Here is an 18,459-nt window from a genome sequence, read left to right as displayed (position 1 = left end):
GCTGGTCAAGCAGAACCTGAAAAGCAACTGGAAGCCCTGTAGGTGGGAAGGTGCTTTGATTAAAACACTGGATTTTGTTCACCCCAAGCTTGGAAATAGGCCAAATCATCAGGACCTCCCCACCCCCAACCCCACACCCCCAGCTGGGTCTTTGTGTTTTACGTTATGCTGCCTCTTTCCCCCACAGAGCTCCCTTGCGGGGAGGTCAAAGACAAACTAGTCCAAAGCACCTTCATATAAGGAAGCACCTTTGCTGTCTACCTATGCCAAAGATCTTCCTGTCAAGAAAGCCACATGGAGCTCTGTGCAGAAACAGGCTCCTGAATGCCCAGTGAACACACAGACTTGAATGGAGCACATCAGAGCATCATCCTACCTGTGAAACGTGCTATCACTCCCCTGAGCCCCCAGGCCAGAGCCCCTCACCTTTCCTCTAAAAGGCCATCTAGAGCCAGGGAATCAGCTACAGACCTTCCCTGCAAGACCCAGACAACTGTCAGGGAACCCATGACCACCCAGCTAAATGGGCCTCTACTCCTAAGATCCCCACATCTCGAGGAATCTGGAAGTACACCTGCTTCTTCCTGATACCCATCAGATGACAGCCTCAACAACAAAGGGGCTTGTATCTCTTGTTAGCAGGATCCCACTAAAGGTGTTGACAACAGACTGTCTCCATCAGCTAGCAAAACATATTTTGTGAAAAGCCACATGCTGCTTTTAAAATCCTAGGAGAGCTTCTCTTCATTCTGTTTGTCATTTCATGGTATTTCATACAAAATGGCCTTTTCTTTGTTTTCCACTTTTGCAAAGCTTTTTTCTTCAACTTTCATCAAGTTTATGTTACAACTTTATATTGTGTGAGTGTGTATGCACATGCACGCCTGTGCACAGGCACCTGTGTCCACTAACACACACTCACACCAGACCAGAGAGTGAAGGACAAAAGACAACACTGCACGTTGTCAACTTTCATTTGTATATGTTTGTGTTCCCTCTCAGGGACGACTGGATGTTTTACAGAGGATGTAGTCGGTGAAATCTGTATAGTGCTTTTGGCCTGCCTTAACAGAATATCATAGACTGGGGGACTTATAAACAACAAACATGTATTTCTCCCAGTTCTGGAGGCTGGGAATTTTAAGATCAAAGCACTAGCAAATTTGGTGTCTGGTGAGCGCTCCCTTCCTAAATGCCTTCTCACTGTGTCCTTACAAGGCAGAAGGGGTGAGGGGTCTCTTTTATAAGGGCACTAATCCTATTCATGAGGGCTCCACCCTCATGACCTAATCACCTCCCAAAAGGCCTCACTTTCAAATACTGTCACAGCGGGGGTTAGGATCTCAACATATGCATTTGGAGGATGGACACAAACATTTAGTCCATAGCAGAGTCCATCTACCTGTTTCAACATGGCCACTAATAAAATCCTCTCTGTTTTCAGCAACTGGAAGAAAAACTCAAAGGACAGGCTGACTATGAAGAGGTGAAGAAAGAACTAAAGTAAGTGTGGAGATGCCTGCTCAGCCTTTCACAATCCAGTGCTCACTGGAGACATTTGCTTAAAAAAAAAAAAAAAAAAGCCATGCCAGTGAGGGAGAAGCCACAGGTCCTTGCTCTCAGCTTAGGCAGACACTTCGCAACTGGGCTATGTTCTGAGCTGCCCACCGCTGTGGCTGTCTGCACCGAGGCGTGTGCCTGAATTCTTTGGACTCTTTATAAAACTGTGCATTTAAAGTATGCCAGTATGCCCAGAATCAGGGGAGATGTTGCCATTACAGATATTACAAAATATGAGCTCGTTTTTCAGCTCTAAGCTCCCCATACAGAAGCAGAGCAGGAAAACGTTTGCCATTTGAAAGAGTACACATGGCCACACGTCTCCCCGGCCACCTGGCCTGCAGAACTTTTCTTCTCCCAACCTCGAGTTCCTCATCCGAGAGGCAACACCTGAAAGCCTGTTGTCCCTTCAGTGCTAATGCTTACATTCTCAAGCTTAGATGTTCCTACTTCAGGCCCCACTGCCCAGCCTGTCCCTTCCACCTCATACTCCTTCCCCAGAGCCTGCCCTTGGCCCTCTTGCATTGTCTAGACCCTGGTCCCTACCTGTCCCCAGTTCCAGTGCTCTCAAGCTCATGACCCTCTCACCCAGCCTGTTGCTTATGGGCAGCCCCCCCACAGTGCACACGGTTCCCCTCGTCCTCCTGCCTGGTCTCGCAGAGTCTCCCCTGGGCTTCCCCTGCCTCCGGTGCAGGTTATCAAATCCTGCAAGAAAGTCTCTCTGGTGTGTAGACCCGGTCTCAGTAGGCTGTGTTTTCTCCACAGCTACTTATGGGCTCTGCACTGCCCCAGGGACCCTTCTGTGCCCTCAGCGCCCTCTTCTGTCCCCAGCTGAGCCCTAACCCATTAGCAGACACCCTGGTGTTTTGCCCTACAGAGGAGGTAGACGTCTGCATCTTCCTCCTTTACCTTGAAATCACTCCTCTGGTCCTGGCTTCTCCTGTCTCTCCAGGCTGACCCCTCCACCTGGAGCCTGGCTCCCTTCCTTCCTATTCCTTCCTGCTATTCATTCTATCAGCTCCTTTCTCTCTTGCTGACATTTTAAATTTCTCCTTTTAAAATAAGCCTACACCCACTCGCCATGCTGTTCTTTGTTTTCGTAATTCTGTTCCCTCAGGTTTGCTAGAAAAACCCATCGGAAGGGATCTTTGACCTTCTTGCCACCATATCCTGCAGTAGCCTTCCCTCAGTCATGACCTCCAGCCTCCCTGGTGAGGTGCCTCCAGGTGCTCCCTTCAGTTCTCTGTAGTCTCATTCCCTCTGGTCACAGATGGCCTCTGCCAGTAATGTCTTGGATGACCTCTTAACCTCTCTCTAGGCTCTTCATGCTCTGTACTAACCCCCCACCCCATTTTCAACTTAGGATCTATATTTTTTTACCTGATTGATCTTCTGTCCCTGCCTCCTCATCCCCGTGTTCCCTTCCTTTCCCTCTTCTTCCCCCACTCAAGAGAAAGAAAATGTGTGCCGTCTTCTAGTGTTGCATAAGAAGGCCTTCACCCAAGCCCCCGCTCTCCCCACGCCGAGGGCAGTCCCACTCCCTCGCCTCCAAGCTCGCCTCCGTTCCTAGGAACCAAGGCTTCTTGACTCCAGCCGGCAACACATCCCTGGTCCGTACCCGACCCTCTGTCCGCCTGCCAAGCTGCTCCTCCCAGAGCAACCTTCCCACCCTCCTGCCAGCCCTTTCTGTTGTATCTGCACACTGCAGCCCCCACCACAGCATGTGTTTGGAAGCTGCCCCACTTGGTGGCTTTTCTGATTAAATGTGTCCTTGGCCTCCCACTTCCTAGTGATCCAAGTGCCTTTTCAGACACAAGTCCACATTCTCCTCCCATTTGTGCCCCCAGAGTCCCCACACCCCCAGTGGTTTGTTAAGTATCCTCCTTCAAGACCCTTCTCAAACTCTTAACAGAGACCCTGTCTCCAGCCCAGCGAGTCTCTCCTGCCCAGGGCCCCCACAGGCTTCCTCTTTCCTGTGCTATCTGGATTTTGTCTTCTGCTGAAAGAGCCCATAGTGTTCTTGAGGGTGAGGAGAAGAGTGGTTCTGATTCTCCCGGGTCGGGCGCATAATAGGTCGTTGGTAAATATCTGCTGGATAAATGAAAAGACACTGGTGTTTTTAGTATAAACTTAGAGACTCACTTAGTCTTCTCTTACATGATCCTCAAGAAGCTCTCAGACAAGAATATAGTGGTGAACAACAGATGGCCACCAAGAAAAGACAAGTTGCATACTTCATCGGATGTAATGGGACCGAGATTTTTAGTGTTTCCAATAGCTCACTATGAAATAAAATTATATGGTTTATGCCATTAGCTCCTTATCATTCGGTTTGTTTAGTTTGCATGACAAGGACCAGTTTCTCTAAGGTTACAACCTTAGAGAAACTTAGAGCTGCCAGCTTCTTGCTTACTGAACCTCAAGGCGGCCCTGGCTGAGAGTGATCTCCTGGGGCCCTTGGCATTTTTACATACCATATTCTTTTAGTGACACTTCAGTGGAGGTTAAAGAGGGCAGAAGCTAAAGTCACTGCTACGAGAATGCTGGGAGAATGCAGGTGGCCATGCCTGGGACGGGCAGCCCACTCTCATTCTCACCTGTCCTCATGTGTGAAGAGAGTACCCACGTGGACTCACTTGCCCTTTCCTCCCATAGACTCACAGAAAGAAAGCAGTGTCCGTGCTAAAGGAATGCTGGAAACAGCAGTCCTGAGCACCCGAACTCAATCAGCTCTCAGACCTGTTGAAACAGGCCAGAAATTAATGTGATTTCAGTGATAAGGAGAACAAAGAAATAAACCTGCTCTCCCACACCTTTGCAGTGGTGTTTCTTCCCAGACCTGGGGCTGCAGAGAAGGTCTGTGCCAGCTTTTGAGCCATCCAGTTGTTGGACCTTGCTCTTTGCCGATTTCCCGTCCCCAGGTGCCCACAGTGAACGTGTGGGGCGGCGGCCCTGGGAGGGGTGCTGAGGTTTCTCTCTCTGGCTTCCTTGTTCCAACTCTTTCATTCCGCTAAGCTTTACAAATACATTCTACTTGCAACAATGTTATGTCTGTGTTCAACTTTAAAATTATACTCTGAACAGACCTGGTGTGATTCCATATGGAATGATTTACATGCTGGGCAAGAAACTTTTGCTGGCCAACTGCTAGTTGCATACTTATTCTAGAGACTCTATCAGATTATAATGCTGCCAGGGAAGTTGTTAAAGTTGTCAGTTCCTCCGTTCCTGGAGAGCAGGAAATTGTGATGTTGATGCTCATTAGTGTGGCTGTTACCAGAGGTATGAGTAGGAAATAACCACTCTGTCTTGCTCTTCGCAGTATTCTGAAATCCATGGAGTTCGCACCGTCCGAGGGAGCTGGGACACAGGTACAGGGTCTCACTTTGCTTTTAGTGTGTGTGTGAGCATCAGCATGGCCACGGTTGCTGTTCATCCCCAGGCGAGCTTCACCATCTTGATATTTCTGAGAGACTTCTCACTTATAGCTGACCAGTAATTCCTCAAGAATGTTTAATCAAATTAAAGCAAGTTATTTTTATTTAAAAAGAAGAGTTAGTGTTTTCCAAACTGATAACTCAATTCAAGTGAAGTCGTGATTTAACTTGGTACTAAGGGCTTGGATAAAAACAATTTCACATTGTGTTAAAAAGCAGCCCAAAAAGGGCTGGCTTAGGAACTTTTATTTACTGTCTCACTTGAAGAAGGTACAGGGGTGGGCAAGGTGACAATGGCAACCTGGTGGCCAATTAAAATTTAAGTTATCAAATGGGATCCTGTGCCTGGTGCCCAGAAGGCAGCTGACTCTTTGTGGTTGGCACCTTTACCAATGATATTCTAACAGGTGTGTGGCTCTGCAGCCAGTGCTACTGCCAGATGAGGCACAAGTTTAGACTACTTGAATTTGGGGACAGAATAGAGAATAGTTAATTGTCTAGGAAAAGAAAAATTACTTCAACTGAAATGAATTCTTTTGGAAAAGAATTTGTGTGTTTTCCACACATATGTCGAGCCATCTTCAGGAGAAGGCATGTTTCTATAACGTGTCGGAGTCAGTTGGGTGGAAAACGATAAGGGCAGGGGTTGTGGGGTCTGGTGGCCCTAAGGGGTGGGGGGGTCGCCAGCCCACAGTGAGCCCCCCTCTGCCCTGTCTAGGACGCATCCAAGCCCCTAGAGGTGCTGCTGCTGGAAAAGAACCGCTCGCTGCAGTCCGAGAACGCCGCACTGCGCATCTCCAACAGCGACCTGAGCGGTAGGTTGACAGGAGTCTCGTGTGCCGTGCTCAGTCCCTTCCGGGGGTCGAGGAAGAGGATTGTAAACCGTGAGTCTGGGCCGATGCATGACGGGAGCATCACTGGTTGATGAGAACCTTGACTAATGAGTGTTTGGTCTCCTCTTCATCCTCCTCACTGCTCCCCTCCCTCCCTCTCCCGCCTGCTTAAAGGTGGTCAAGGTGAGACGTGTGGCCGCAGAGCGTCTGCGGAGGTCAGTTAGAGCCAGTGTTGCAGGAGATCACAGGAGGGACACTCGGAGGATGTTGGCTTTCTGATCTTTTCCTAGTTGTGCGGCCTCTCTCGTGGTGTCTCTGGGGGCTGCTGACAGGCTTAGCCCTGCCCCTCCAGGCTCAGTGGAGCTTTTCTTCCTTTGTCAGGTTTTCCTTGGGAACGCATCCCCCATCCTTAGCCTTTCTTTGCTCATCCCAAAGTGGTGGCGTCACTGACTGCTTCTGGTTTTGGCAGCTGGTAAACCGGTTTAAAAGTGTCTCAGGCTCCGATGATATTTCATTCTTAAAATGTGCGTGCCTTCGATCGAGTGGACTTGGTACCGTGCATTCGCCTCAGAGCAAGTGGTGTGAGAGAATCCGTTGGTCCCAAAATGTCAGTGTTTGCTGCTCCTCAGGTGGGGGCCTCCTGGGAATAGCTCGAATGCTAGAGGCCCAGTCAGAGGCCTACGACCTGTCAACTCTTTACTGTGTGTGGTACCGGCTCCTTGTCACTTTAGGAATTTGAATCTATGTCAAGGGGACTCTCCAGGCTGCAACGTACAAGAAAGGTGCAAACATGAAATGCATGTTGCTTGTTTCCGGGGGGCCTCGTTTGGCTGATTTAAAAATTCAATTGAAAAACAAACCAACACACCTCATTGGCCCTTGTAAAATCTGCACTTTTTTTTCCCTTTGTGGGGCAAACTTTGCATTTTAGTCTTGGTTTTTTTTCCCTTTTGAATCCCCCATAATGCATTATGTTTGCCCTTCCTTGTAGGGTCAGCCAGGAGAAAAGGGAAAGACCAGCCTGAGAGTCGGCGTCCTGGACCTTTGCCGGCCCCCCCTCCTTCTCAGTTGCCCCGCAACACGGGGGAGCAGGCTTCCAATACTAATGGTACACACCAGTTCTCACCAGCGGGGTTAACTCAAGACTTTTTCAGCTCATCCCTGGCAAGCCCCAGCCTACCCCTGGCTTCTACGGGAAAATTTGCACTAAACTCTCTCCTCCAACGACAGCTAATGCAGTCCTTCTACTCCAAGGCCATGCAGGAAGCAGGAAGCACAAGCATGATTTTTTCAACAGGTCCATACAGCACAAACTCCATATCTTCCCAAAGTCCATTACAACAAAGCCCAGATGTAAATGGCATGGCCCCGTCTCCCAGCCAGTCAGAAAGTGCTGGGAGCGTCTCCGAGGGCGAGGAGATAGACACTGCAGAAATCGCCCGGCAGGTGAAAGAGCAGTTGATCAAGCACAATATTGGACAGCGCATTTTCGGACATTATGTCTTGGGACTGTCTCAAGGGTCTGTGAGCGAGATTCTGGCCCGGCCCAAGCCATGGAATAAACTGACCGTTCGCGGCAAGGAGCCTTTTCACAAGATGAAGCAGTTCCTCTCGGACGAGCAGAACATCTTGGCTCTTCGCAGCATCCAAGGCAGACAAAGAGGTGAGAGACTTTCATGGGTTGGCGCCAACATGTGAGCCCGTCAGAGTTGTGTGTGCATGTCTGTGTGTGTGACGAAACATTTGTGCATCAACATCAGGTAAAATTCTCTCCAGTTCTACCATTTCCAGACTTCCAAGGGTCAACTGGCATGAGCTAAAGCTGTTAGATATGGGAGGTCTGGCCTCTGAAATGTGCTCAGCACCTCACACATAGTAAACTCAGTATTTCAATACTATGTATTGAATCGGAGGGAATTGCATCACTAAACAGGACCACTGACCTGTTTAGTGTCCAGTGGTCCGATTGGCCTTGGGTGCAGGCCTCGCGTGGGGAGGAGCCCTTGGGTACCACCCAGCCCTAGAGCAGCAGCAGCAGCAGCAGCAGCAGCAGCAGCAGCAGCAGCCAGGGTTGCTCCTCACACAGAGCTGATTCCGTGGGTGTATCAACCACTGTCCTCTCCTCTTCACACCGCACAGAAAAGGGTGTGTCTTGTGGGCAGCTCCCTCCCAGGGCTTATTTTCTGTTAGTGATTTGTTTAGCATTGTGAGCAGAACACGCCTGCCTTGAGTAAAATACGTGAAAGTTTTATTAAAACACCCTTCCTACCTCCCATAAAAAAATTAAAAGTCAGTCATATCCTTAATTGAAAGAATTCCCTCCCTCGCTAACAGGGGATCATTCTGCTAAATCAACAGTGATGGAGAGAGGTGATCGTATCAGACACATTTAAAATACCCTGAAATACAAGTTCAAAACAAACGGAGAAGGGAGACATTTCAAGCAGTGTCAATTTGGACGGAGCACATTGAGCTTTTTATGGCTCTGTTAACTGAAGTTGACTGTCTTTGGATGATTAACGTGAGCTTTGTCCTGGGGACTGGTGGGCGATTTGCTTGGCAGCAGTGCTCCCTCCGTTTGCCCCTGGTGGCGCTGGTGCCGCAGGCCACTCCTTAGGTCTATCTGATCTCCTTTTGCAGCAGCACCATGGCCTCTGTGGCCAGTCAGCCAGGGAAGGGCCTCTCAGAAGTTTCTAGTAGCTCCCAAGTTGCACAGGAAGCCTTGAGCCCTCTCCGTAGTGACAGGCGGCTCAGATTTCATGTCACGCAGCCCATATCGTCAACACCGCCATCCCCCTGATTGTTTTGTTCTTACCACACTTGTTTTTCAACAGAGAATCCAGGCCAGAGCCTGAACAGACTATTTCAGGAAGTACCGAAACGAAGAAATGGGTCTGAAGGTATGTTGCAGGCAGGTGTTTTTCTTTGCAGTTAGTAACCTAGGAAGCAGCATGTCATTAGCTGTGTATTTGGGTTAAAACTGTGCAGTGTGATTCTGGCCTGGAACCTGATGGAAAAACAGAGCTAGTAAGTATAAAACAAAGCACGGGTTCAAGTACGCATGGCCCCTTCCTCCTGAGCTGCCTGCACTCTACCGAGTGCAGAAGAGGTGAGAAGTGGGCGCCACCACTAAGAATTAATCCCAAGTAAGAATCCCAAACCCCTTCAGATTCAAATTCCGCCTTTCTCATTTTCTCAGAAGCAGGTGAGAGAATAACAATTGTTGCTCTGAGAAAAATCAGGTGACTAAGTCAAATGAGATACTGCTGCTTCCTTGTACTTTCTTTTAACTCGGAGCTGTGTTAAAAGTGCTATGGAGTGGACAAATTCCAAACATAATCAGTTTTCCTGTGGGCTCTAGAGAGCCAACTTCCACTGCACTCCTCGGAGTTTCATCTTTAATGGGGCTTGGTCCCAGTGCTATGCTGGTTTTTAAATGGCTTAGTGTGGCGGTTCCTATTTAGGGAGGTAATAAAAAGTTAAAACGTGGACAGGTTCCAGAAAGAACTGGGGCCAGCCCCTGGGCCATGGTAGCTTCAGTGCATCTGGGCATGGGGCTACTCTGCGAGCATCACCATGCAACTGAAAGACTGAATTCTTGTCCTTTAGAGATTTCTGCAGGCTCCTTTCCTCGTTCATAAATTTTCCAAGACAGTAAGTGATAATAGATCTAAAATTTGTAAGTTAAGCCTTCAGTTTCTTCCAAATGATTGTTATAGCCTCATCCCTTTATTCTCCTTTCCCATTTTTTCCTTTTGAGATACCGGTCTCATCTACACATACAGAACCTTGAACACAGCCCCATGCCAAAGTAGTTGTTGGAGTTGCTTTTAAATGACTCACGAAAAGCATTGCCTTTTAACCCTTCATCTTTTTTTATACCGAATTAAATGATTTGCTCTCCCTGGTCCCAGCCTATGGGTGTCCAGCTTGGGTAAATGCGAGAGCTTGTCCCAATGGCAAAATGGGTAAATTCAGCAGGAAGTCCTTCCTGCATGGGGTCATGGTACCTGCTGTGAAGTTGCACGCACAGCAGGTACAGGTAAATGGGAGGCCATTCCTGTCTCCTTACCATCACCAGCCTCAACTCCCGGAAGCTATTTATCAGAATGACATCTTCGTGCAGCACTGGTTTTTGTTCCAGGTGTGGGTTTGATGTCATTGGTGTGGCTTCTTCCTACAGGTAACATCACCACCCGGATCCGAGCCTCAGAGACTGGGTCCGATGAAGCAATCAAGTCCATCCTAGAACAAGCCAAAAGGGAGCTGCAAGTGCAGAAAACTGGTATGAATTCCACTTCTTTGACCACTGTCTAACAAACTTAATTAGGAGAATTGTCATGATTGTTCTTATCAGCAGTAATTAACTTTAAAAAAATAATAACAATAGAGTATATGTTTTCAAGCATTTAGGCAAGTACAGAGGGTGTGTGTGATATATATTTTGTTAATAGTTACCATTCTTTTTATAATGTCATTCTCTGGCACTGATTCAAGATGTACTCATGTCCTAGAATCTCCTTGACTTACATTAGCCAGTAGTTTGTATGGAATTTCCTTCTTTAAACGCAATATAGGCTTTTGTTAATAAGTTCAAAACAGCTGCTTTATGGAATGAATGTTGCTAGGGAGGAGCAGGGGGTTTTAACGGATGGATGTCCATCTCCACGGTTCATCTGCTTCAGGAATTGGCCCTGGAGCTCCCTGAGAGCTGCCTTGTCTAAGAGGAGGAGGACACTCTCACATTCCAGCATTTCTCTAGTTGAGCTTTGATTGAGAGGTATACCATAATATAGATACAGCTCAGACCCTCTGCTGGAGAGGAAACCGAGTGCCTGAGTTCTCTTCCTGGAGTTCTCCACATAGCTGCCCTGTACCCATGAAGCCCTGCTCTGCAGAGCCCCTCCGTGGACCTGGTCACAGGGCTCCTGCCAGGCCTGGCTTCAGGCAGCTGTGGCAGCTGAAGATGGACCACTACCTTGGTCACTGGGACCTCTCCCCAGACCACTGTACTCCCACATGGTTTGTTCTGTTGGTGAGCTCCATGCTCCCTTCTGGGAACCAGGCCTGGGCAGTGCATTTTTCCCCTACCTTAAACTAGGTCCTCACAGTAACCGTGGAAGACAGATTTTGTTATCTTGTTTTTCTTGATTAATATACTCAAAGTTAGAATAATTTGCCCAAACCCATTAACTGGTAGATCCCGGATGGGAACCCTAATCTCTCAACTCCTGTCCCAGCATTTCCCCCCTCTGTTGCCATCTGCCTCCTTCCAAAGATCCCAGACTGGTACACAGTGTCGTTGTAGGGTCTCAAGCCTGACAGCAGACAGAACGTTCAATTTGGTGTGGTTCATGCTCTCAAGGCCAGAGCTGAGGTTTAAGCTGGTCCCCCCCCACCACCACCACCACCCCGCCGGTGGCTGAATAAGCAGAACATTTGGCAGGACAGAGTAGGGGGTACCCCCGCATTGAGAGTGGAAAGGGCCACCTCAGGTTGTAATTCCAATGACCACTCGTTCCCTCCCGAGCACAGTTTCTCCTTCTGCAGAGTTATAGTGGTGCCACCTGCACCCTATAAATGTCATCAGTCATGTGAGTTGGAGAAGGGAAGAGGACCTTTTGGTAACCAGTAGAATAAAGTTCTTAAGTGACATTAAAGGTTGTCACTGCTGTTTGAGGCATTTTTGGGCCTCATTTAAAGGAGAAGAGCCAGCTTGTATGATTTCCTCCCCCAGATATGAAGGTACATTACAGAGCTGGAGCAGCCTGAGGGAGCATTCAGCCCAGTGCCTCTCAACCAGAGCCTCATTCCACAGTTACGCGGGAGCCAGTTAAAACTGTAGATACTGGTCCAGTCCTGTACTTCCTTCTTAATTCAGATGCTCCTGGGGTGGGGCATGTGCATCTTAACAAGCCCAGTGGGTGATTCTGGTGCACAGCCCTAGATGAGAATCCTTGTTCTAGTCCATTACCCATCCCAAGTTTACAGATGAAAATCCCAAGACTCAGCAATACTTTGTGACTCCCCCAGGCTCACAGCCCTGGGTTCTTCCCATCACCTCTCATTGTGAGGCTCAGTGTTGCTGGCCACACCGTAGTCACCTACCCAGAAGGGAATCTGGGCTGACCCAAACACGATCACTTACACAGGGAGATGCTGGTCACTCATCACCACTGTTCACAGAAATTATGGTTTTAAAGCATGACAAAACCACTAGAATTTTGGAACATAGCATATAAGAATATAATTTAAAAATCATCAGGTAAAGGAAGTTTAGGATGGCATGTCACTGAGCATTTGAATACTTCCCCCCTCTTATCACACTCCGTGATAATAAATCCTTTCTGTTGGTGCATAATAGAGGTCAGCGGGTCATAAAGCAGTAGTGTTAGTCCTTTTATCACTGCTCGGACAAGATGCACAAGCATTTCGCTGATGGGAAAATGCTGGACAAATAGAGCTGTGCCGTTCTCCCAAAAAAGCTGCGTTATGCAGTGGCTCAAGTTAGAATGAAGCGGAGTGAAAGGAGCATGCATGTTCCCTAGCAAGGGGGGCGGTTCAGCCACCATCTCACCTCTGTGTTTGCTCCATGCAGCAGAGCCAGCCCAGCCTTCTTCTGCATCCAGCAGTGGGAATTCTGACGACGCCATCCGCTCCATCTTGCAGCAAGCTCGCCGAGAAATGGAGGCCCAGCAGGCCGCCCTCGACCCTGCCTTAAAACAAACGCCACTGTCGCAGACTGACATTGCTATCCTGACCCCCAAGTTAATATCCACGCCGCCCATGTCCTCGGTTTCCAGCTACTCTCCTCTAGCCATCTCCTTGAAGAAGCCCTCCTCTGCCGCTGATTCCAGCACCTCCGCTCTGCCCAACCCCCCAGCCCTCAAAAAGGAGTCCCAGGATGCACCTGGGCTGGACCTCCAGGGAGCGGCTGACTCTGCACAGGGTGTCCTGCGACATGTAAAGAACGAGCTGGGTCGCACTGGTGGGTGGAAGGACCACTGGTGGAGCACTGTGCAGCCAGAGAGAAAGAGCAGTGCTCCTTCCGAGGAAACCAAGGTTGAAGAAGCCAGCACTGGGAAAGAAAAAGGTGGTAGCAGCCAGACACGGGCCGAGCGCAGCCAGCTCCAGGGACCCTCCTCATCCGAGTACTGGAAAGAGTGGCCCAGTGCCGAGTCACCATACTCCCAGAGCTCAGAGCTGAGCCTGACTGGAGCCAGCCGCAGCGAGACGCCACAGAACAGCCCTCTGCCCTCCTCCCCAATCGTGCCCCTGTCCAAGCCCACCAAGCCCTCCGTCCCTCCACTGACCCCGGAGCAGTATGAGATCTACATGTACCAGGAAGTGGACACCATCGAGCTCACCCGGCAAGTGAAAGAAAAGCTAGCCAAGAACGGCATTTGTCAAAGGATCTTCGGAGAGAAGGTAAGGGATTCAACTTGGGGGCTTGGGTTTTCCCATCTCATTTCATTGCCTAGGACTAATTATTTATCTGGAAGACGTGGCCATCACCCATTGAATCAATCAAAGAGCATAATGGGTGGTCTACTCCCAAAGTTGCCAAAAGCCTGGCTGGCAAATATTCCATTTGCCACATCCTCACTGGGGACCAAGTTTTGGGCTAGGCCCTCCCACCCACTGTGCTTTTTTGGACCAGTCAGTCACACCATGAGGGGGATGGCAAAATTGCTGTTTGACAGCTAAGGAGACTGAGGCTTGGGGAAATTAACTACTGTTCCAAGCTGGGGGGTGACTGAATTCAGGTCCTGCCTCTGCTGTCAGGTATAGCCCAGAGCCACCTCTGCAGGCTGTTTTGGCCCAAAAAGATCTCATCTGTTCACATAGAGATGGCCAATGTGCAGAAGATTCAAAGGCACTCGATAGAAAAAGCTGTGTAAAGCATAATTGTACCTTTCTCGTAACTCAGAAGGCACTTGAATGTTGCCTAGCCAGAGAGGTAAAACGACTTGCCCAGGAATGCACAGCTAGAGGTGGCACGCGCAGGGCTGCACAGGGCCCTGGACGCCTTTGTCTCCACACCGTCCTTCCTTGGCTCACAAAAGTACAATGGTTTGCGATGACTTCCCAAACCTTTTCTGTTCTTGGCACTTCCTAGTAACGAGATTCTGGATAATGGGGATTTACCAGGCCTATAAAATATAAGAGAAACATAATACCCCAGGATCATTTTAGATTAAGTAATGAATGCTGAGCATAATGAGAAACACTCCACTCCCCTGAAAGGCAGCCTCCTTGAGCACCATGTGGCTTGGTCAGCAGTGGCCTCCAAGGGGCCCCACAAGGGACCTCCCCCAACTCACCCGGTACCCGCACTGTCCTTCCTTCAGTTTAATGTTTGTGGTATACCATGCTATGAATCCTTGCAATATCTAATTGTGATCTCTTTGTCCTGATTTTGCAAAAGGTGATGGGGGGAATAGAAATGAGGATGAGAATTTAAAGTCCCTTGAAATTTCTAGTTCAGTGTTGTAAAAATATCATTTGAGAACATTTAAATAGACATTTGTGCTCATGCCTTAAATTTAGCAGAGACTTAATAGCGTTGAACTTGTTTGGCCCGTGAGTGCAGTTTATTCTGGAACTTGAGAACTTTTCAAAAGAGTGATCGGATGCAGCCCCTAAATATCTCTGGGCTGCATCTGTGTCCTGTGGGGGGTGTTTGTGCCCATACATATGTATGGCCATATGTGAGTGTAAGAAAACTTGGGTATGTACATGCAACTTGTCGATCGTGTGCAGTGAGTTTTACTCCCAGACTGGCTCCCCATTGCCACCAGCTCACCTCTGGGCCCTCACCATACAGCAGGATGTGATCAGAGAGAATGAACCTTTCTAAATGCTAGTTTGGCCTAGCTCCAGCAAGGGAGACTGGCTTCCCACATCCCGCTGGCATCTGCTGCTTCTGCCTCTAAAGAGGTCCTTGGCCCCAGCACCTCAGCCTTTCCTGGTGCCATCAGACAAAGAGCAAGATGGTTTCAATGTTTCTTCTTGGGTTGTCAGGACAACCACCCTACAGCTTTGGCATGATTGAAACCTCACCCTTCCCTTTCCCAGCTTACCTCTCCCTGGAAGCTAAAAGCCGTGATTATAACTGTGGCTCCTCGTGCCAGGGCATCAGCCTACTGGTCACCTTGAAAAGCTTACTCCCCCACTCCAGGCTGTCGCCATCCACCAGGTGCTAGTTGTCTGCTCAGCCTCAGAAGTACTCTGTATATGTCCTGTGTTATCTGTCGTACCTCCTATACGCTGTGTGCACATCACTAAAGCATTTTGCAGCTTCACACTCAACCCTGGGCGCTGATGCCAGTGTCTTTGTCTGCCACTCCAGGTGCTGGGCCTGTCCCAGGGCAGTGTCAGTGACATGCTGTCCCGGCCAAAGCCATGGAGCAAGCTGACCCAGAAAGGCCGTGAACCCTTCATCCGGATGCAGCTCTGGCTAAATGGCGAGCTGGGCCAGGGCGTCCTGCCAGTCCAAGGACAGCAGCAGGGGCCAGGTGAGGGCAGCCCCGAGCTGCTGCAGGGAGGGAGAAGGGGCATCTATGCAGGGAGTTGGCCAGCCACATGGCACTTGGAGGCAGAGAACTGCCCCGCCTTCCTCCACCACCTGTTGCCATGGGGCTGACTTTAGTTTTTAGGAGAGAGAAGATTGTGCCTAGCTAATTTTATAAGCAGCAGAAAATGAATTACCAATTAAGAAAATGCTGTTTATACATAAATATAGGTAAAAGTCAAGTAGCTAAGTCAGGGAATCAAGAAGGAAAATCAGCTAGAGGCACAGAGGTGAAAGATATCACAGGCTTCTGCCTGTTCCCTGGTGGGGTCTTACTTCTGCCAGCAGCACTTTGCCTGCCTACTGTGGACCCCCATAAGGAATGGGGGCCCTCCCTCTGGCCTTTGGGGCCTTATGCTGTCTCCCTCTGCTGTGCTCAGTGTATTAAGAAGCTTAAAACCCCTGGGCTTTTTTCCTCATTTAATTGTATCCCTTTTTCTTATTTAGTCCTCCATTCTGTGACGTCACTACAGGACCCCCTGCAGCAGGGCTGTGTGAGCTCAGGTAACTAGCTGATTTCTGTTTTGTATGAAGCATTTCCCTGCCCTGTGTGTTTTTCTGTCCTCTGGTCTTGAGCAGGGAGACTCGAAGAATCCTTTGTTCCAGACTGGGGAGCTGAAAACATGGTATCTTGTTGGCAAACTGCTTTCCTCATGGTTGTAGTTTCTGATGAGGAGCAAGAGGGTCGACAGCTGAGTGCAGAGTTCCTCCAGCATTTCTTTGCTCCTCACTGCATTCTTTCATTAGTCTGTCAGCTTTCATCAATCTGTAAAGCCCTGTGTTCAGAGCCGGGGCCTGAGTTTGAGTCAGGGACAGATTCTCTGCTCAGGGAGCTTTCATTCCAATCGGGGACAAGGAATGAGCACCCATCACTTTCCCAGTGGGTTCCTCGTTGGGGTTAGTCAAGTCCATGTGGAAGACCCTGGGCTGCCTCCAAGAAAAAGGGAAATGGAGGGAGGCAGGGTCACAGTTCAGGTGTGACTGGATGTAGAGCCAGTGACACTCAGCAGAGTGGGGCTGAAGCTGGGGTTCCAGCCTCGGGGCAGGTGATGGAGGCCTGGAGTGCGGGCCAAGACTCCATCTAAGAGCCACGAGGTCCTTGAGGTGTCATTTGTGCCTTGGGGACCCCTCGGTGCAGCCGGCCGGGCCGGCCCATGTGCCTGTGCTCCTGGATCTCCCCTTGCATGTCCTTCGTGGGTTCCCACTTGGGCAGAGCTTTTTTTCACCCAGCTTTTAGAAACAGCCAGCATCATGAGCTGTTCCTCTTTTTTTCTTTCTTTATTTTTCTAAACATCTTGATTAGTCTCCATATCCCATTGATTCATTGAAAACACAAACAAAGCTAAGTGAGGAGCGTGAAGCCCGCCAGCCTGCTGGAAGTTTTACGAGGGAAAACATGTGTAGTGAGAGAACAGCTGGGCGGCAGCGGCCGCTACCGCTGCGAGATGCCAAATCCGAGCACAGATGCAGCCAGAGAGCGCCTTGGTTGCAGTGAAGTTTCCTGTTAGGTTTTTTCTCTGTTTTAGGTGTTCCACTCTGATTTTGACCAAAATGGGGGTCAGAAAGCTATATCTCGCCCAAGCTGTTGGTTTCTTGACTAGGTATCTGAATGGAGTGGTTGTCCATCTAAAGAAGGGTCAGGCGGACTTCCTTCTCGCTTCGTTCTGGGTCGGTTGATTTAATTAGCAAGTACCAGAGAACTTAAGCAGCACTGGCTCACATTCAAAATTCATCAGGAAAATAATGGACATAGTTGTTTGTGCTAGAGTTTCACGGACGTTTGCATGGAAAATCAGCCTTGTCTCTTGCTCTGATGGAAAGTTGGCCTCCTCTTAAACTGTCCGAGAGCATTTGCTGCCCCATCAGAGTTAGGACTGAACTTGGCAGAATGTAACTTAACATTTCTTAGATCAAAATCCATTGTTCCTAAATAAAACAGGAAATCTCCTGCAGTTCCAGGTCGGTTATGATCGATGCCAAAACCTCTGCGTCCGAACAAATCTTTGACGAATGGCTTTTTGCTTCTTATTATATAACAGGTAATTGCTACCGAGCTGGAACATTCATACAACAGTCGTATTTTCAACCTCAAAAAAGCACACAGGGCTCCTAAGAGGAATGCAAATGATATTTGTAAGATATCAAATTACTTAATAAAATAATGTAAAACTCTTGGGCAATCTGCAGATCGGAGGAGGGAGGAAGGAGGAGGCAGTGGACATCTGGATAAAAGTGAGCTCTATAGAACTTGTCAGTGGTTTCTGTGAAGCAGTAGCAGGTGGGGCTCTCCCAGTGTCATCTCAGCGGGAGAGGGGATGGATTGCAGGTCACTCATCTAACACAGCTGTTGTTGGGCAGCAGTAGGGAAGCCATCAGTAGAAACAATAATTATGGTGACTGGAGAAATATAGAAAAATATTTCTTGTATGCTAAGAAAATATAAACTTTTAAATATCATGGTAGCAAAGCAAAAATGTTTCTCTGGATCAAGAAAGACTAGAAAGTGCTTCAAAATGGAAAGAAAGATACTGTACAGTGGCAAGATTGTAGCTGGTAGTTTACCTAGTTTGAAATTTCTTTACTACCAGTGTTATCCTTTCAGTAATGTTTCAGAAAATTAAAATAGCTGTTCTTTTTTGTATGTGGAATTTAGAGTCAAAAAATGTAGTTATTTTATAACCATGAGTGTTGGTAAATCATTGGGACGAATGATTATGGGAGACTCTACAATCTTCTTTGACAGCTTAAAAAAATCGGTGTCTCTGAGAAAGCATTCAGCATTGCTCCCCCAAAAGCAGGGCAGTAAAGCCTCTGGTCCCGGCATTTCCCCAGGATTCTGAGTCCCTGTTCTCACCATGGCTACCTCGGAAGGATTTTCCAAGAGGCCCTCAGACCCAGACCCAGAAAGATGCTCTGTCCTTGGTGGTGGCTCCTTGAGGCCTCTGCCTCAGCTGCAGGAAGGTAATTCCAGCCTTAGGTTGGTTTATTCCTGAATATTGGTCAGAAAGAAACACTCAGTGTCTGAGAATCCAGGCCACCAAATTGGCCTTTTGGT

At 48.6% G+C, this 18,459-nt stretch overlaps 1 protein-coding gene across 1 annotated transcript in view; it reads left to right on the top strand.

The window, feature by feature from the left end:
- The window catches only part of CUX1 (cut like homeobox 1), a 286,591-nt gene that overhangs the window by 208,949 nt on the left and 59,183 nt on the right, over positions 1–18,459 (top strand). The window contains exons 13-21 of the mRNA XM_023537497.1: positions 1,445–1,503; positions 4,883–4,931; positions 5,716–5,812; positions 6,822–7,493; positions 8,665–8,730; positions 10,014–10,115; positions 12,429–13,258; positions 15,183–15,348; positions 15,852–15,908. Of these exons, the coding sequence (XP_023393265.1) occupies positions 1,445–1,503; positions 4,883–4,931; positions 5,716–5,812; positions 6,822–7,493; positions 8,665–8,730; positions 10,014–10,115; positions 12,429–13,258; positions 15,183–15,348; positions 15,852–15,908 (2,098 nt within the window). The remainder of the gene's footprint in view (positions 1–1,444; positions 1,504–4,882; positions 4,932–5,715; positions 5,813–6,821; positions 7,494–8,664; positions 8,731–10,013; positions 10,116–12,428; positions 13,259–15,182; positions 15,349–15,851; positions 15,909–18,459) is intronic.

The sequence above is a fragment of the Pteropus vampyrus genome, unplaced genomic scaffold (genome assembly GCF_000151845.1).
Source record: "Pteropus vampyrus isolate Shadow unplaced genomic scaffold, Pvam_2.0 Scaffold193, whole genome shotgun sequence".
Taxonomy (NCBI): domain Eukaryota; kingdom Metazoa; phylum Chordata; class Mammalia; order Chiroptera; family Pteropodidae; genus Pteropus; species Pteropus vampyrus.
This window is presented reverse-complemented; position numbering and strand designations above follow the sequence as displayed.